At 44.5% G+C, this 17985-nt stretch overlaps 1 protein-coding gene across 1 annotated transcript; it reads left to right on the top strand.

Moving 5' to 3' along the window:
• The first annotated feature begins 108 nt into the window (after nucleotides 1-108).
• TIMM21 (translocase of inner mitochondrial membrane 21) lies at nucleotides 109-10408 on the top strand. The gene is made up of 7 exons (XM_035126205.2): nucleotides 109-990; nucleotides 5538-5600; nucleotides 5706-5803; nucleotides 6294-6367; nucleotides 7576-7681; nucleotides 7777-7810; nucleotides 9847-10408. Exons 1-7 carry the CDS (start codon nucleotides 693-695, stop codon nucleotides 9903-9905), a joined length of 732 nt encoding a protein of 243 aa, XP_034982096.1. The 5' UTR covers nucleotides 109-692; the 3' UTR covers nucleotides 9906-10408.
• Nucleotides 10409-17985: the final 7577 nt, after the last annotated feature.

A 17985-nucleotide genomic window follows, 5' to 3' on the forward strand; every position in this document is an offset into this window, starting at 1 on the left:
TTGCACACGAGAGCTGCGCCATTATGAGTTGACGGTACTGCACGCGTCTTCCTTGCAGACGTCTGCACAAATAATGCTTGTACACCATGAGTCTGACCTCGGATTGCGGGCTAGTGCCTATTTGAAGATAGCCCTCTTAAGTTTTACAGAACCTGCTTAAAGGGCAAATAATTATTTCAGAGCAATGCATACAGGACGAACCTAACGTTTTATTTATTATGCAAACGATAGATAAAGGGTGGACTTGTCCCAGAGCACGTACGCTCAATACAGAGACAGACGCTTTCGGGAAGGAGGAGGCTTCTGGCAATGTAGTTTTGAGCAGCAAGGCCCGGCGCGCGGCGCTTTGCATTGTGGTAGTTGTAGTACTTTACCGGAGTAGTCTGGCAGCTCTGATACCCTGCAAACTACAGTTCCCAGAGGGCTTTGCAAACGTAATGGCGGGGCAAATTGCTGCCATCAGCGAGTGAAGGGGTCGTGTCCCCCTTGGGCTTGTTAAAAGTGCATCAACAGGTGAAAGCCCGACGGAAAGATTTGAGTAAGATGCATCTTTCTAACGGTATGGTTGTTTTGCATCGAGAGGAAACTGCGGAACGATGAATCCGATCCTTTGCACAGGACGGGAAAATATTTAGTGTATAATAGACCTTGTATTTGGGGTTATATAGAGTGAAACCCTGCTTCGCCTCGCTATGCTTTCTTTCATGCGAGGAATCCCCTGCAGTGGCAAGCTCCTGGGGTCCTGCGCAAAGTGGGGGCTCCATGCACAGCATAGGAAGGCGCTTCTAAGGACTTGCGTGTGCATCAGGCTCGGGCAAGGGTCGAGAGCCGAGCGATCCACACCGCGCCCTGATGCAGCCTTTACGAGCGCAAAGCGACACATCTGGACTCCCGAAGGGGCCCGGAGAGCTGGGAGAACTGAAAACAGCGGCAGGCAAGTGTCTGTGCAAAGAGGCCAGAAAGAAGCATCGCTGTCAGCTGCTCAGAAAGGTAAGGAACGGGAGGCTCCAGCAACTGCCAAGATTACTTGGCAAGTAAAATTCGTTTCCCAAACTACTGCAGTTCTCCAACTTTTTAGGTATATCTGCATATATATAGACGTGTTTCTGTTGAGCCTAGTGGTGTTTTTTCAGTCCATAATCTGAAATATCCTACAAAACTTGCACTGCTGTCCTAACCCTACTTACCTGGGAGTCAGCCGCCATTGACTTCAGCAGGACTTACATCTGAGAGTAGAGGTAGCTAGGATTGTACTGCTCATAGAATTGTAGAGTTGGAAGGGACCACAAGGGTCATCGAGACAACTCCCTGCAGCAGGAATCTTTTGCCCACTGTGGTGCTTGAACCCACAACCCTGAGATTAAGAGTCTCATGTTCTACTGGGATCTCAGTGAGATTATTTGGGAATTTGTTTCTGAGACAATGTTTGACTGTTGTTTGACTGGAGGCCCGTTGATGAATGGGACGGGCAGAGTGAGACTGCCTTGGGCAACTGCTTTTGGCTATCATGGAAGGGCAGCAAAGTGTTATTTTATTATTATTGTAATTTTACATTTAAGAGAGAGATGCTTGTAAGAGTTCTGTCTCATATGACCCAATAACTTGATTAGCCTTGGATAGCATGCACAGTGTCAGATTTACGAATAAGCTAAACAAGCTATAGCTTAGGACCCCACTCTCTTGGGGGCCCCAAAAAAATGTAAAGGGAAAAAAACCCTGGAAGTACATTTCCAAAATATAAGATAAAAAACAAAAATAAAAAATAAAACCTACATACAGCAACAGTGTTTTGTGTTATGTAGGCTCCTATGATGTAAGTCAGCGGTCAGCAAACTTTTTCAGCAGGGGGCCGGTCCACCGTCTCTCAGATCTTGGGGGCCAGACTATATTTTGAAAAAAATAATAATAATGAACCAATTCCTATGCCCCACAAATAACCCATAGATGCATTTCAAATAAAAGGACACATTCTACTCAAGTAAACACACGCTGATTCCCAGACCATCTGCGGGCCGGATTTAGAAGGCAATTGGGCCAGATCCGGCCACCGGGCCTTAGTTTGCCTACCCATGATGTAAGTAATGGGCCCTGCCTGCTAACCTGCTCCCTGAAATATCACTGGTTTGCTCATATCTATATCAATTACTTTGAGAAAATACATGTTTTGTTATGTGTAAATGGCTTTAGATACCGATTAGGTCCATAAATTACCATATAACATATATTCAACACAAAAAACAGCAACAATTTGTTGTTGACAAAGGGCTGGACATATAAAGGGCCCCATTACCTTCAGTAGTTTAGGGCCTCATTAAACCTAAATCCATGTGGATTTAGGGACCCGGGTGGCACTGTGGGTTAAACCACAGAGCCTAGGGCTTGCCGATCAGAAGGTTGGCGGTTCGAATCCCCGCGACGGGGTGAGCTCCCATTGCTCGGTCCCAGCTCCTGCCAACCTAGCAGTTCGAAAGCACGTCAAAGTGCACGTAGATGAATAGGTACTGCTCTAGCAGGAAGGTAAACGGCGTTTCCGTGCGCTGCTCTGGTTCTCCAGAAGCAGCTTAGTCATGCTGGCCACATGACCTGGAAGCTGTACGCCGGCTCCCTCGGCCAATAACGCGAGATGAGCGCCGCAACCCTAGAGTTGGTCACAACTGGACCTAATGGTCAGGGGTCCCTTTACCTTTAAACCTAAATCCATCCCTGACCATGCACTTTGGTTTGGGGCGGGGGGCACCATTTGCTGTTCTGCCTCACGGAGCAAAGTGTCTTGGGCCAACCCTGAGTGTGGTGCAATATCATTAGCTGTGTTTGATTTATAATAGAGGTGCCCAGCACTCAGATTTGTGTGAAAGTGGCCTTTTCTGCTTCAGGAGTCCTTACATCAAGCTGGCTGTGGTTGCTTCCTAGTGAGAGGGGTGTCTTCACATGCTCTAAGACCATGGTGGCCTAATTGCAATATTATGTGGTCTACACGTAGTTGTTTTTCTGGAATCCTTGTGTTTGAATTTATAAAGCTAGAGCAGGAGTAGGCAGCCTAAGGCCCATGGGTCGGATGCAGCCCAATCGCCCTCTCAATCCGGCCCACGGATGGTCTGGGAATCAGCTTGTTTTTACATGAGTAGATTATGTGTCCCTTTATTTTAAATGCATCTCTGCGTTATTTGTGGGACCTGCCTGGTGTTTTTACATGAGTGTGCTTTTATTTAAAATGCATCTCTGGGTTATTTGTGGGGCATAGGAATTCATTCATTTTTTTTTCCTTTCAAAATATAGTCCGGCCCACCACATGGTCTGAGGGACGGTGGACCAGCCCATGGCTGAAAAAGGTTGCTGACCCCTAAGTTATAGAGTGTGCTCCCAAGATCTCTTGACAATTAACACACAACAAATCAAGTGATCTTGAATATGTGCTTGTGCTTCTTAACATATGAAGTGCTTTGCTGGATCATAGCAAGGCCCATCTAGTCCAGAACTCTTTTCAAGAACCCCAGAAGTTCTTGTTCATCAGAACTTATAACTCACTAATGTACAAGAACCTATGTCAGTTATTCGTGCCATATGGATGAACAGTCCTTCTTGGACATATAAAGCTTCCATCCTAACCTGTTGCACCATAGCCGATTATTTTTTGCCACTGTCAAGCCAGGGAGTGATTATTTACATGCTGGGTTTAGTGTCCTTGCAGCTATTTCTCTTTTCAAAGCTTAAGTTATTCTGTGAAAACACCTAGTCATTCAAGCAGTTGTAAGTCATTGTGGCTTGAATGCCACCAATAGCATTCAGAACTACTGTACAGATAATGCTCTTCATGCATTCTGATTATTTGTTAATATGGGAAGGGAGTTCTAAAATGAGTGGCGAGCCTCAGGGATGGAATTAGGGGAGCGCAACTGGTTTGGTTACAGAGAGCGCGGAGACTTGGGGGGGTGCAGCAACTATGATTTAGAATAGCGCACGAGAGGCAGGGGGTGCCAAATTTTGGCATCGCACAGGGCACCACTGAAATTTGAGGCTCCAGGGTCCACCACTGGGACAAATGGAATGGCAAGAGGGGCATCCAAGTTAGCACACTCATCCCTACAAACAGATTCTTGCATGCTGAATGTTAAATTAGCACCTAATTAGAATGTGTGACAGGACTATGGCTTGGGCCTCATCATGAGTTCCTCAGGCAGCAATCTTATGCAGAGTTTCCTGTGCAAAGCCCTTGATTTCAAAGGACTCTTCATGCCTAAATCTTTACAGGACCTTTCTGTAAATATCAGCGTATTTGCTCTACCATTTAAATACATTGTGCTCACTGCATTATTTATATGTTTGGAGTTTTCAATGTTATGCATAAAGCACTTCATTGATCATTTTTACATTTTTATGGGTTTCCCATTCAACCGTAAGAACAATAATGTATTTTGTAAGGCATTTCATAAAAATTAAAAGCCTGGCTGGATTTAATGAACGAAGGCATAAAATTGGCTGCTATATATGCAATTGGCTATAGCATTTAAAACAAAACTGTTTTGGAAGATTTCTCCACAATCTTTATTCAACTTTAGCTTAGCATGTGAAAGGTTGAGTGGTGGGAGACAATTGAAGCTGGAGACAGGCTAGAATTGGGCCCTTGACTAGTCCAAAAGGATTTGGTCAATACGTGTGGCATAAATAATAACTCTCAATCAATACTAAAAAGCTACTGGAAGTCTTGTAAAATCTAGCCTAAATAGACCTTGTGAAAGCAAAACCTGTGGCCCTCCAATATGTGGTGAGGCAACAGTTCCCATCATCTCTTACCATTGGCTATGCGGGCTGATGCTGAGGGGAGTTGGAGTCAAACAACAGGTTAAACACCCTGGCTCTTCCTTGACAGCAAACCATCACTAAATTTCCCATGGAAAGATCAGGAACGAGGACTCTAGGGGTTAGAACAGATGTAAAGTCCTTTTAATGTTCCATTATTCTGAAAGCAAAAGCTGTTTTGTCTCAGTCTTTTTTCTTTCTCAGTTTTAGAGGTAGCATTTAGGAGCTATTGGATATATCTGCAAAACACAACAATGTAGTTTGTGGTCATAGAATTGTAGAGTTGGAAGGGACCCTGAGGATCATCTAGTCCCTTGGGGTCCCTTCCAGCGCTATGATTCTATGTTTTTTCTGCTTCAACAATATTTCATTATGTTCCTATCATTTTATGTCATTGTATTTTGTGTAAATTATATAAAAAATTAAATGAAACATGTTCTATAATTTTTTTTAAAAAAATAGCTACCTTTCTACAAGTGGGGGGGCATGGGCGTAGCCACGATTTTTGTTAGGGGGCAGAACCTCAGATTTGTATTGATTTGTATTTTTACTTACTGGGGGCAGCTGCCCCCCTTGGCTACGCCCATAAGAGGCACACAGGAAGGAAACAAGGTTGAAAGGGGGGCATGGTCAAAAAAAGGTTGAGAAACCCTGCTCTAACCAACAGAGCTATAGGAGACTGATCATGTATAACTACCATTTCATAATTTTTATTTTTTTGGTCTTGTTTTCTCTTTCAGTGAAAGAAGCTGGGCGAGATTTCACCTACTTAATCGTGGTGGTGATCGGCATCGGTGTCACAGGTTGTTGAGACAGGGGAAAACATATTTCTCACTGTTTTAATTGCTGACCACTTCAGCAGAAAGGTTCTTACTTCACCTACATTTTATTTTCCCTCTCCATTTCAGGTGGTTTATTCTATGTGATTTTTAAGGAGCTGTTCTCTTCCTCCAGCCCCAGTAAAATCTATGGCGATGCCCTGGAGAAATGCAGAGCTCACCCTGAGGTTTGTTTTCAAGTCTTGCATGTTCTGCTTACCACAGAGCCCTAGCACATTACAGAGAATTCTGAGGCATCTTTTGAGGAAGGGTCACTCACTTTGCATTGGGTACTGACTAGCCCATGCACCGCTGCCCTATATTAACTGGAAATGCATCCTAGATTCCTAGAACATTTCTAACATTTCCTGCTGCTGCATGCTTCAGGGAAAGGTCAGTGATGGTGGGTGAGCTTTCAGTGAATCATAAGAGTTGAGTGAGGTCTTGTAGGCCATCCACTCCCAGCTGAGCCCAGGAAATCTGGCGCTAGACCATTCCCAGCAGATAACTGTGCAGCTTCTGCTTGAAGATTTCCAGAGAGAGAGAGAGACCACCACCTCTCTAGGTAATGTGTTGAAGAAGGTCGTATAGTATTACTGATTGAACGGAGGGAACTGTGCACCTAGTGTTTGATAGAAGACGAACCACTAAGCACCTTATCCTGTCCTTACTGATTAGGTAATAGGTGTTTTTGGTGAACCCATAAAAGGTTACGGTGAAGCAACACGCCGCGGGAGAAGACAACTGGTCAGGTACCTGCGAATGCATCGCTTACAGAAGCACTGGTTCTCTTCTGCTAACATTCTCTGTGGATTTGTTACTTACTCTGCTCATCTCACTTGACACGTATCATATTCACTTGTCTTGCCAAGAAGGTAAAAGGGGAAATACCTTGGGGCCTAGGCTAGCAGCCTGAATTTAAGCACTACAATAACCCTTACAAATGCACCTGATAGCCAAGAAACCTTAGTCGTATCGATTGCCAGCATACATTTATGCTGAGTGATAAGGATGCTGAAGGGACACTGGTACATCTTACCATCTTAGCTTGTTTAAAATTAACCATAGTCTGTGTTAGCCAGGATTTGCCCCTTCAGGTAACGTGACAAACCAGGATTAACCAAAAGCAAAATCAAGTGCTTCCTAATTACTCCTCTTGGCTCTGTGGGAGGATTAGGGGGGAGCATGCAAGCCTAAGGTCACTACAGCTCATTATTACCCATGCACATTATGCTAAACCAGGCATCCCCAAACTTTGGCCCTCCAGATGTTTTGGACTACAATTCCCATCTTCCCCGACCACTGGTCCTGTTAGCTAGGGATCATGGGAGTTGTAGGCCAAAACATCTGGAGGGCCGCAGTTTGGGAATGCTTGTGCTAAACCATGGTTTAACACAGGAATAGCTGACATGGTGCCCTCCAGATGTTGCTGGACTCCCAACTACTACCAACCCTAGCTAGAATGGTCATTGGTTAGGGATGATGGGAGTTGTAGTCCAGTGGCATCTGGAGTGTATCATGTTGGCTGCCCCTTGTTAGTATGTTCTCAAAGTTGCTTCACACCTAGGATTAATCTCATAGGGTTGTATCTAGCATTAGACATACTCAGAGTAGACCCGCTGAAATTAATGGACATGGCTCATGATGTTGTTCGGTTCCGTATTTATGGCTACTATCCTGTCCATGCATCCTTGGACTTCCTTCTGAGCAAACACGCTCAAGATCAGATGTAATTTGAGTTTTAGACCCAATTCACTTGTTTGTGGGTTAGGAAACTTTCAGACAGGGTGGTCCAAGTGTAACCGTAACCAGACAAGTTTAATTGAATTCTGGAACGAAGACAAGATTGTCCATGTAAAGTTTTTGCTTCTTAGAATTATAGTGTATAACTACGGTATTAATTTTTCTGGCATTAACATTCAGGGCTTGCAAAACCTTTCCTCTCTTTTTTTTTCCTTAGCCACATTGAGTATGTAAAAGATGGACTGAAATACATGCGCCTAAAGTTTTACATTGAGGGCTCAGAAAAAGGAAAGCAGGGAACAGTTCATCTGGAAGTGAAAGAGGTATGACAGCCTCTGTGGCCTACATCAACCATAATCTTAATGCTTAGGTTAGTGTGTGCAAGGAAATTAATTCCCACCCACCCCTCTCTTTGCAGAATCCAGAAAGTGGAAAATACGAGTATCGTTATATACCGTGTTTCCCCTTTTTTAATTCGTAGTCAAAAAGTAAGCCATGGCAGGGTTTTCCTATAAGTAATAGAAGTAAGACGTACCCCGAAAGTAAGCCGCCATTGCTCCTGCCCAGGGGCGTCCTTCCCATTGGGCTGAATGGCACGGTGCAGCCCAGCGCCCGCCCAGCAGGGGCGCATCGAGGAGGCATGCACACTGAGCCGCCCACGTGTCGGCGGAGCTGCCTCCATCGAGCGGCGGCGCCCCCCCACTTAGCCAGGCCAGCTGCCCGATGCCGTGCTCTCCTGGGGTGCAGATCGCCGTGCCTCTGGCAAAGCAGTCTTGAAGGCAGGGAGGGCCGCCATGGGGATGTAGCCGGGATCGTGCCGCTGCCCCCTGGGTTCACAATGGGGCGGGACAGAGCAGAGAGGTGCCTTTCTCTCTGCACACTGTTGCAAATGAGATGCAGCCCAGGCGGGGAGAGAGAAGCCGCGCTTACTCTGACAGCCTCCACGAAGGGAGAGAGGGACATTAACTGGTCGAAAGGGACATGGCGTGGCTTTCTCTTTCTGGGATGCCTTTCCCTTTCTTCCGTCCTGATGTGGGCAGGCCCCTTTTGCAGGCGCCGTTAGCGGATCGGTGCCTGGAGCTTGCGGAAGGAAACCTCCACGCGAGAGTCCTGCAGAGGCAGCGATCCTCCAGGCACCGATCCTGGGGCGGGTGACTGCTCCTGGGGAAGTCGGCGCCTCAGGGCGTGAAGTAGGGAGACAAAGCAAACTTCGCCGCTGTGCTGGAGGTGGGGGAAGAGAGACACCTTTCTCCCGTCAGTGCGGTTCGCCTCGAGTGCGCGAAAGCTGCCGGCTCCGCTGCCACCGTCCCCGAAAGCCCCTGTTTGCCTTTGTAATTTGTCTCAAGCCTCGTGCACTGACGAGGCGTGGAAGCCCTGCGTGGGAGCAGGCAGGACCCTGCCCACCTCTCCCCTGCCCTCCTGCCCAACTCTCCAGATTTCTCCTTTTGTTCCTTTTCACTTTCCCCTCTTTGCCTCTCCTCCTCTTTACGGTTCACTTGTTTTCCTCATCCCCCTTTCCCCTTCGGAAACATCTTTTTCAGCCTTCGTTAGTTTGTTCCCCACTTTCCCCGCCTACCAAATTCTATTTTCCTCTCCTCTCTTTTCCACATCCTTCCTTTCCTTCCTTCCTTCCTTCCTTCCCATCTTTCTTCCTCTCCCTCGTTCTTATTCTTTCTTTCCCTCTCCTGCCTTCCTTCTTTCTCCCTTTCTGTCTTCTCTCCCTCTTTCTTTTTCTTTCCTTCTTTATTCCCTTCCTTCTTTCCTACTCTTCTTTCTCTCCCCTCTTTCCTTCCTCTCTCCCACTCCCTATTTCCTTCCTTCCTTCCCTCCCTCCCTCCCTCTCTCCTCAGAAACAGGATGCTGCTTTATACTTCTGGCCCTTAAACCCTGGAACCAGGAGAGCAGCTCCAGTGAGTCAACCTCAGCCCAGTTCCAGATCTATGCATCTGTCATCCAGAGCGCAACACACAACCATCTCCTTGAAGTATCAGAAGTCCCTTTGGTGAAGGGTGGTGGCTCACTGGCAGAACATCTGTCCTGCATGCAGAAGGATCCCACATCTTCAGGTAGCTCTGCGAAGGTCCTGCATGAAACCCTAGCGAGCCTCCATCACCAAGTGCAGTCAATCCTCAGCAAGATGGATCAGAGTTATTATCTGGTATGAGGCCACGTTCTTGAGTCCTTCTTACAGTGCCACCCTCTCTCCTGCTCAGTTGCCTCCCACAGTGCTGGGTAGACTTAAGACGGCCCTGTTCCTGTCACCTCCTCAGCCCCTCCTGCGTGCTCAGGGAGCCAGCAAACCGGCAACAGACGCAGGGGAAAAACGTGCCTCTCAGCTGACTTCTCCACTGCCTGTTCAGCGCGCAAATTGCTGTACCGTACCATGCTGACGCAATAAAAATAAGACATCCCACCGAAAATAAGCCACCCTGTGTTTTTTTAAGGAAAAAAAGTTATAAGACGGTGTCTTAAAAAAGGGGAAACACGGTATTTGTGGATATTGAGGTCTACCCTAGAAGAACCATAATAGTTGAAGACAACAGATAGTGAAACAGCGGAAGCGACCTTTCACTGCAGTTTGTGATACTGGAGTTTACAAAAATGGGAGTAAAGAAGTAAAAGTTGGCTGAAAGGTCATTTTGCATCCTCACAACATACCCGTGCGAAGGCAGTGGAGCCACTGAGCTTATGTGTAATTCTGCTGAGTAAATACTGGAAGTAGGGAATCATTGTTGTTAATAGAAAATGCAAACTGGGTTGACGCAGTTAATATAAACTGGCAGCCAGCTGTGGCAGCGGCAAATATGATTTAGCAAAGATTGGTCGTGGTGAATCGGTTTTATACACACAGCCTTCTCAGGATGAATTTCCTTTGTTTGGATTTGGATTTCATGCAAGTGCTACAATAAAGAAGACATACAAAACGTACAGAATATCTTTGTCCTTTCGTGCACAGAGTTCACATATATATAAAGGTGTGTGGCTTCTGTTTCTGTATTGTTTACAGACTGTAAGGCAAAATGTCACAGATAAATTGTTTCCTAGTAGGATCTAGGGCTCCTCTGAATGTTCTACTTTGAATCTTGGGGTTGAAAGGAATACCCCTCCGTTGTGAAAAATTTTGCCTTTATTTTCAGGCATGGACGCTGCTGTAGTTTGGTTTCTTTGCCATCACATTGCTGCCACTCCCACCCCCCTTTTTATTGCTGCTGCATCATCTTCCTCAATCACATCAGCAATACCATTAGGTTAGGTATCATTTAATAGTCAGGTTGACATCAGCCAACTAGATTTCATTGGCTCTTGGATTGGTTGTGATCACAGTCAGTCAGGGAACACACACTGCACAGGATGACATCACAGCTCGATGCAGTCAGTTGGACTTGGCTTACATGCTGATGTCACTGAGAGGAAGAGCCAGAACACTTTCACCCATTCTTAATGCAGCCACCAAATAAACCCCACATGTTTTGATATGGCTGAAAATGTTAGCAAAAACTATTCCAAACTTCAACTCAGCCCTAGCAGGGGAACACTTTGCAGTATCCAAGAAATAGTTGGTATGTTTCTCTGTTTGGCTAAAGGTAAATAATATTGCCATCTAGTGGGCTTTTTGACAGATTGCATCGCATAAGCCTTTTCTAGCTCATCGTTCATTTAACATAAAATGCACGGTATTACAAGTATTCATCAAATCTTGGTAGTGAATGAGTTGAGCTACTGACCAACTAGGGTGATAGCCATCTCAGTCATTAGGTATCACCATTTGATTTTTATAATAGCATTCAAATCACATGCCGTTCAGGTTTTGCTTTATAATACCATAAGGTTCTATGAATTAAATTCCTCATTTTGTTAATTGAATGAGGTCAGTAGGCATGACTTATGCCTATTGACCATGCTGAGAAGACTCAGATGCATACAATAAAATGTCAACAATTTAGAATACTAGATCTTCTTTATAATACTACAAACGTCATTGAATTTTGCCTGCACATATCCCCTTCTTGTTGTGTTTTCCAAATATAAGCTCCACATTAACTAATGTAATTGCTGTTTGTTCTACCTTACCTGATGTCTCATTTACAAAGGCGGTGGGACCCTGTGGATGCTAGAAGTGGATATCAGTGTTGGTGGTAGAAGATTGCCCAGGACTCTCATGTAAACTGTTCTTCCTTTTTCTGCTATGTTGAAATGAGCTTGCAGAGCAATCTTCTGTTTGGACACTGGCCGGTCTTGGACACACCTAGCTTTACCAATATGACACTATTTCTACCAACTGTGCTCAATAAACACACAGATCAGCCCAGTTCCTATAAGAAAATAAAATGGGCTTGCACTATAAGACATCATCCAACATGCCAGGCTCACAGAACACTTACTTGCAAGCATGGCACACAGAAATAAGAACCAATATACAGTGGAAGCTCGGGTTACGTACTGTCCTTCTTATGAACGCTTCAGGTAATGAGCTCCGCTAACCCAGAAGTAGATGCTACCGGTTGCAAACTTTGCCCTGGGATGCGAGTGGAAATTGCTTGCTGGCAGCCCCATTAGCAAAAGCACGCCTCATGTTAAGAACGGTTTCGGGTTAAGAATGGACCTCCGGAATGATTTAAGTTTGTAACCGGAAGTACCACTGTATAGCTTCTAGGATTGGAAGTAAACTGCAATGAACACAAGTCAGATACCTGGGAAGATAACTCAGTTGGTAGAACATGAGACTCTTGGTCTCAGAGTCATGGGTTTGAGCCCCACATTGGGCAAAGGATCCCTGCATTGCAGGGGGTTAGACTACATGACTCGTGCTCCCTTAATTCTACAGTTCTATGATTCTATATGCCAACTTTGCTGCCACATACACCCAGACAACACCATTACTGGCCCCAACAACATCAAACATACCATCTCAGGACTATTTAATTGCTCATCTTCTAACATTGTGTATGCCATCAAATGCCATTGTGTATGCCATCAAATGCCAACAGTGCCCTTCAGCTCTCTATATTGGACAAACAGGCCAAACCCTACGCCAAAGGATAAATGGACATAAATCTGACATCAGAAATCACAAGACAGAAGCCAGTAGGAGAACACTTCAATCTCACAGGACATTCTGTACAAGATCTCAAAGTAGCTGCCTTATTACAAAAGAATGTCAGAAATAGACTGGAAAGAGAAGTTGCTGAATTGCAACTTATTACCAAACTTAAAACCATGGAGAGACCTGATCTGAAGAGAGACATTGGATTCTTATCTCATTATACATGATAAAGCTATTTTTAGCCATCTCACCCCTTGCTTTTTCCTGTAAGATCAATTGCAGTTGTTTTAAACAGTCGTCAACAGGTTTACCACACCTATCAGCCAATCACCCATTCCCACCACCCTTCTGAGTAATACCCCTCCCCACCCTCTCACTATATATAAGGGTCTGGTGACTTCTGTTTCAGTGTATCTGAAGAAGTGTGCATGCACACAAAAGCTCATACCAATCTTAGTTGGGCTCTAAGGTGCTACTTTTTTTGTGCCCTTTCTCTTCATTGTGTCAGGCCTGCCTGTAACTATGATTCCATACTTATTGTAAATATGCATAGGGTTGCAATGTCGAGTACAGAGCCAGCCACTGGGTTAGATCCAGATAACCAGCAGGTGGAACTCTGCTCAGGGAGTGCTGTTCAGGGGGAAAGGAGGTGGGTTTTTGTTTTGTTTTGTGCCAATTCCCTCTGTGTCCCCAAAAAACCTCATGTAGCAAGTCAGCGGACCTCTGGAACAAGATGGGAGGTGGAATTAGAAGCCGAAGGGGGAAGCAGTGAACATCATCTCTCTCCCTTTCTTCCTCTAGCTGGAACCTCCATTGAATCTGAGTGCCTTCCTTGAACAGAAGAGCAAATATGAATCCAATTCTTCCTGTCTCTGTTATTAAGACCAACAGTCTCTATGGGTTCTCCAAAAGCATGGATGAATTGGATCTTTTATGTTGTCACAGTTTTTAAAAAATTAAATACTTGCACTGAAGAAATACATGGGGGCGGGACAGTGCCTTTCCAGAAGTTAACTCCCAGTATTTTAAAGACTAGTTAGTCCCGGTCTTTCCTTGCTCTGTAGCTTTCATTCCGTAGGGACCAGCCCAGTGCTGAGATGCTGATCTACTTTCATTATAGTGATAAATGGCCAGTTCTGCAGCTGACATCAATTAGCTGCTAAAACTTGCTGGGAGCCTGGTTTAAAGTAAGTATAATTTATATACCTGCAAGATGAATTTGAGGCACCACCTAGAAAAGTTGGGTGTCTAAAGATACTGTTGAACGCCAACCCAATTTCCGAGCAGTGCAAGATTCCAGGGGTTCCAGGGTTTGTGTTTCCTTCAGAATGAAACACAGCAGAGACTGTGGTGTCTTTATGATATACGGATTATTTATAAATATATACAACCTGAGTCTACAATGGGGGGAGGGTGTTTCACAGCATTAAGACCCCTCAAGAGGGTCTTGTTTCTCTCATAGCCACAGCCTTGGATTCAAGCAGAGATCAGGCATGGCTCTCCCTCTGTCTTCCCAGCCTGCTTCCTTGCTTCCAGCTTCTACCTCTAACTCAACTCTCAACCCTGGCATTTAACTTCTTAACTACCAGCCAGTTGAGGGACAGTGGGGCCCACCTATTTGTTACCTGGAACAGAGCCACTTTCTTTGTTACCTTCTTAATGAATCATTTAGATGACCAAGAAGCTAGCCTGGCTGTTCCAGGAAACTGAATCCTTGCTTAGATTTTAACATCTGCTGGACCCAGGAATTAGAAGGGTATAGCACAAAGCCTACTCCCCCCCCTTCCCAACTCATAAGAATATAGTGCTGTGTATTGTATATTTATACAGCCTGATGACTGCCTTGTCCCTTTGTGTGAGAAAGTGAGCTAGAAATCACAGCAGCTGTAATTCTTTCCTGCTTTGTGTGCCATCTTTCTGTAATATTCCTGCGCTAGCACATTGGGGAACTTTTGCTTTCTCCCCGCTTTGACAGGGCAGGTTGCTGGTTGCAGAGTTAATTTATCAGAATAAAGCACAGCCGAGCTGGCTTCGGCACAGGATTCTGAGATTGATTTTGAGGCTGAATTAAGCTTTCCCCTTCATTGCCTATTGACTTGATGTCCGGCAATACATTATATGTCCTGATCAAGCATGCGGGATCAGGACGCACAATGGCTTGCTAATTTGCAGACAATCTATGGCAGTGTAAATGGAACTGAAGGGCACATCAAAAATAAATTGGTTTGCTAAATGCAAAATACCAGGCTCGGTGAAGAACCTAAGTTTATCACCTGCCAATTTGTGTCAATATACTCAAGGACCTGCTGCTTTGGCTAGCAGGTGGTATTTGTTGGAAGCCGCCTGAGTGGCGGGGGGAACCCAGCCAGATGGGCGGGGTATAAATATAATAATAGTAATAATAATATAGATGTTTTGTACTACAACTCCCATCAACCCTAGCCAGCACAATTTAAAATACATCATTGGAAACAATGGTAAGCAACTTAAAATCACAGAATAGGGTGGCTCCTAAAAATACATATCTCAGGTGTCAAAGACCAGGGTAAAGAGGTGTATCTTCAGCATTTTCCAAAAATTGTAAACATGCTAGATGCACCTCTGTGGGAAGGGAATTCCACAGCTTAGGGACTGCCACAGAGCGTGCTATCCTGGGTTTCTGCTTCCTACTCTTCTGAGGACAGCAGAACTACGAAGAGGGAGAGTTGCATAGTTGGAAGGAACTCCAAGTGTCATCTAGTATAACCCCCTGCACACAAAAGAACCTGTAGGGGTGGAACCTTTCAGAGATTGGGGGATTTTTTTCGGTCATTTAGGAATTGGAACACTAACACGAGCGCTCACTTTGATTAGTTTGGTCTTTCCCACATAGTTTGCCTCATCCCTGTGCTTCCACCCTTCCCACACAACCTTCACCTGCATTGAATTATATAGAGACTGGAAACACCCTCCGTGTTGCACCAGCGCATGAATTCTGTCTCGGCGCTAATACAGTCTGGTCTGGATTGTTTGAATCTGCCATTTCAAAGAGACATTCATTCTAAAGTGCTTTCATTCCGCAGTAGACTGTATAAAAATTGGCAGTCAAGCAATGTTTCTGAGATTGGTTTGAGGGATGCAAATCATCCTCCCTCATATTCATTTGTGGTGCCAGATGGATGCCATTTTGGACAGAAGCTGTGCTGTAATGCCAAGCTGTGACAATCGAACATAGTTCCAGGGGACAGTTTCCAATGTGGTTTTATCCATTCATAAACTGAGAAAAGCTGCCGTCCTGCCAATCCCAGCATGTATTACTAACTCGACTAATGTGGGATGTGATCTAATAAGTATAATAAACTATTTAATTGCCAAACCAGCTTCCAGAAAACCCTTCACGGTATGCCCCTCTAGCACAAGAGTTAACTAGTTTCATTTTGTGGGCATCTGTTTTACATAAACTTTATGTGCCTGATTAAAAAAAAAAGAACACAAACAGCAGCATTTTGTTGTAATAGAACAGAATAGATGTAGATGCAAAAAAATTGTGGTTGGGTTAGTAACAGATGGTTCCACTTCATATCCTCAATAATGCAAGATTTCTGCATTTTACATCAGTTGAGCAACAGTTTTTTTCAGAGGCTCAGATTATGACAACAATAATGCAATTTACCTAGCCTGAGCGCGCGCACACACACACACGGGGGATCCTCCAATCCCCTGTGCCGCCGAGATCATCCTAGAATGGCTGGTATCATATAACATTGCACAATGTGTTGTACTGGCTGGTCTAGTAAATAACATACATCAGATAATACGTAACTGCTGTAAAACTGTTAATAAATTCACATTGCAGATAATGGCTTGGATCCTAAGCTTTGCGTCTGTGAATGGGAAGAGTGCCTGTTAATTGAATAAGACTTCTACACACGGAAGAGATCCTTCTATGAGCATATAACTCACCTTCTGTGAATGGAAACTCCTGTTCACAGAGTAAAATCTTCGGATCTAGGCCAGTGTGTTTCTGCTCTCACAAAACTTTATCTTTCGCTTAAATATTATTCCCAAACAGTCAGGATGGTGAGAAATGGAGAACAAGATGGATCATTAAAATTTAGCTGTGGCATAGTAACTACATCTTATGCTACAAGAATGGAAATATACATCACCCACCTCTGCCATTTACCCATCAAACGACCAAAGCCGCCTCTTACATCTGCAACTTCTGAAGTATCCCCTTATTGGGAGGGAGACGTCTCCTATTTGGTTCTTGCCTTTCCCCCCTCTCCCATCCTCTTGTAAGGGGGGGGGGGTATGAGGTTGTGCTCTCCCCCCCCCTTTCCTTATCAAAATACCAAGTGCTCATCTGTCTTTACACCCTCAAACTCTCATAACCTGAAAAGCAGGCATCTTTTAACCCAATGCAGGGTCTCTGGGAAGTTCATTCATGTGACGGTGTCATATATGACATAGAACCCTGATTTTCCAGGGTTCTACAGCACATAGAAGACACTGTACAGGATGAAACTAGCATGCTTGTGCACACTCCCTAACACATAGTTTTATTTAACCAAGATTCTGAATGCCTGAATAGGGCTATGTAGTGATGGGCATATCTAGTTTTTATTAGCAACAGATTGAGGAAGATCCATTCACAAATCCTTCACCCCTGTAATCTACTGTGCTTGCAGCATCCTTCACACCAACACGATAAGAGCTGCTTTGGCACAAGGGAGGGAGTCTTTGCACAAGCCTCTTCTTCTACTTAACACCCATTCCTGGTGCATGATGTTCAGCCAAGCCAAACCATTCAGCTTAGAAAGGAGACTGCTGTAGCACTCTAGCATATGATAAAGTATATACAGTCAGTCCCATCATCTATTATTTAGGCTTTACTAAACTCTCATACTAAATCTTTTGTTGTTTTAGAATTTATAGCCTGCCTGTAGAAGCTCAGGCAATCTCAAACAGCAAGCTACAAAAGGAATAAAGAGCAATATTTTGCTTCTGTGTGTTTTCATAGCCCCTCTGTTGTGTAAATGTGGATTACTTCTGCACTTGAAATGGTATCCAGAACTATAGAATTCCTTCCCAACACCACCAACAAAATCCTCACTCTCAACATCCTTTCGTTTTTATTTTGCCAACTTGGAGCAATCTTCTCAACCTTTATCAAGATTCAGGAGGGCTGCTAGCAAGCCAAGGGAGGGGGAAGGGAATAAATCTCAACCGGTAACAAAAAAGCTATGTGCTAGCCACCATTTTTTCTGCATTTGATTGATAGGAGCCATTTAGGCTAGGAAACATATTTCACTGTTCTGACCACAGAGTTTATAGCACGTTTCTTTTACCAGAAGGGCAATGCTGATGGAATGTCAGAACTCCTGCTAAGGGAAGTCCATCATATATCTCAAGCATCCCATCTAAGGTGAATTTCAACAGTTCCATCTGGAGTTTCTTCCGCAAGAGGATTAATCATAACAGATCCTTTCAGGACATTGTGTGCCCTAGTTAATTTTATTTCCCATTTGGACCAGCATGTTGTGAGGAGACCTATTGATAGAGTCATTAATCTCTGAAGTGGTTTAGTTTAGACTCAAATTC

This window comes from Zootoca vivipara, chromosome 8 (genome assembly GCF_963506605.1).
Source record: "Zootoca vivipara chromosome 8, rZooViv1.1, whole genome shotgun sequence".
Lineage (NCBI taxonomy): Eukaryota > Metazoa > Chordata > Lepidosauria > Squamata > Lacertidae > Zootoca > Zootoca vivipara.

Bases quoted from the DNA above. Each gene is read 5' to 3' on its own strand.
- TIMM21 (XM_035126205.2), top strand. From the start codon at position 693: ATGCTTTCTTTCATGCGAGGAATCCCCTGCAGTGGCAAGCTCCTGGGG. The intron at 7,682-7,776 runs GTATGACAGCCT...CTCTCTTTGCAG, and splicing joins TTCATCTGGAAGTGAAAGAG to AATCCAGAAAGTGGAAAATA. The intron at 7,811-9,846 runs TACCGTGTTTCC...GGGGAAACACGG, and splicing joins AAAATACGAGTATCGTTATA to TATTTGTGGATATTGAGGTC.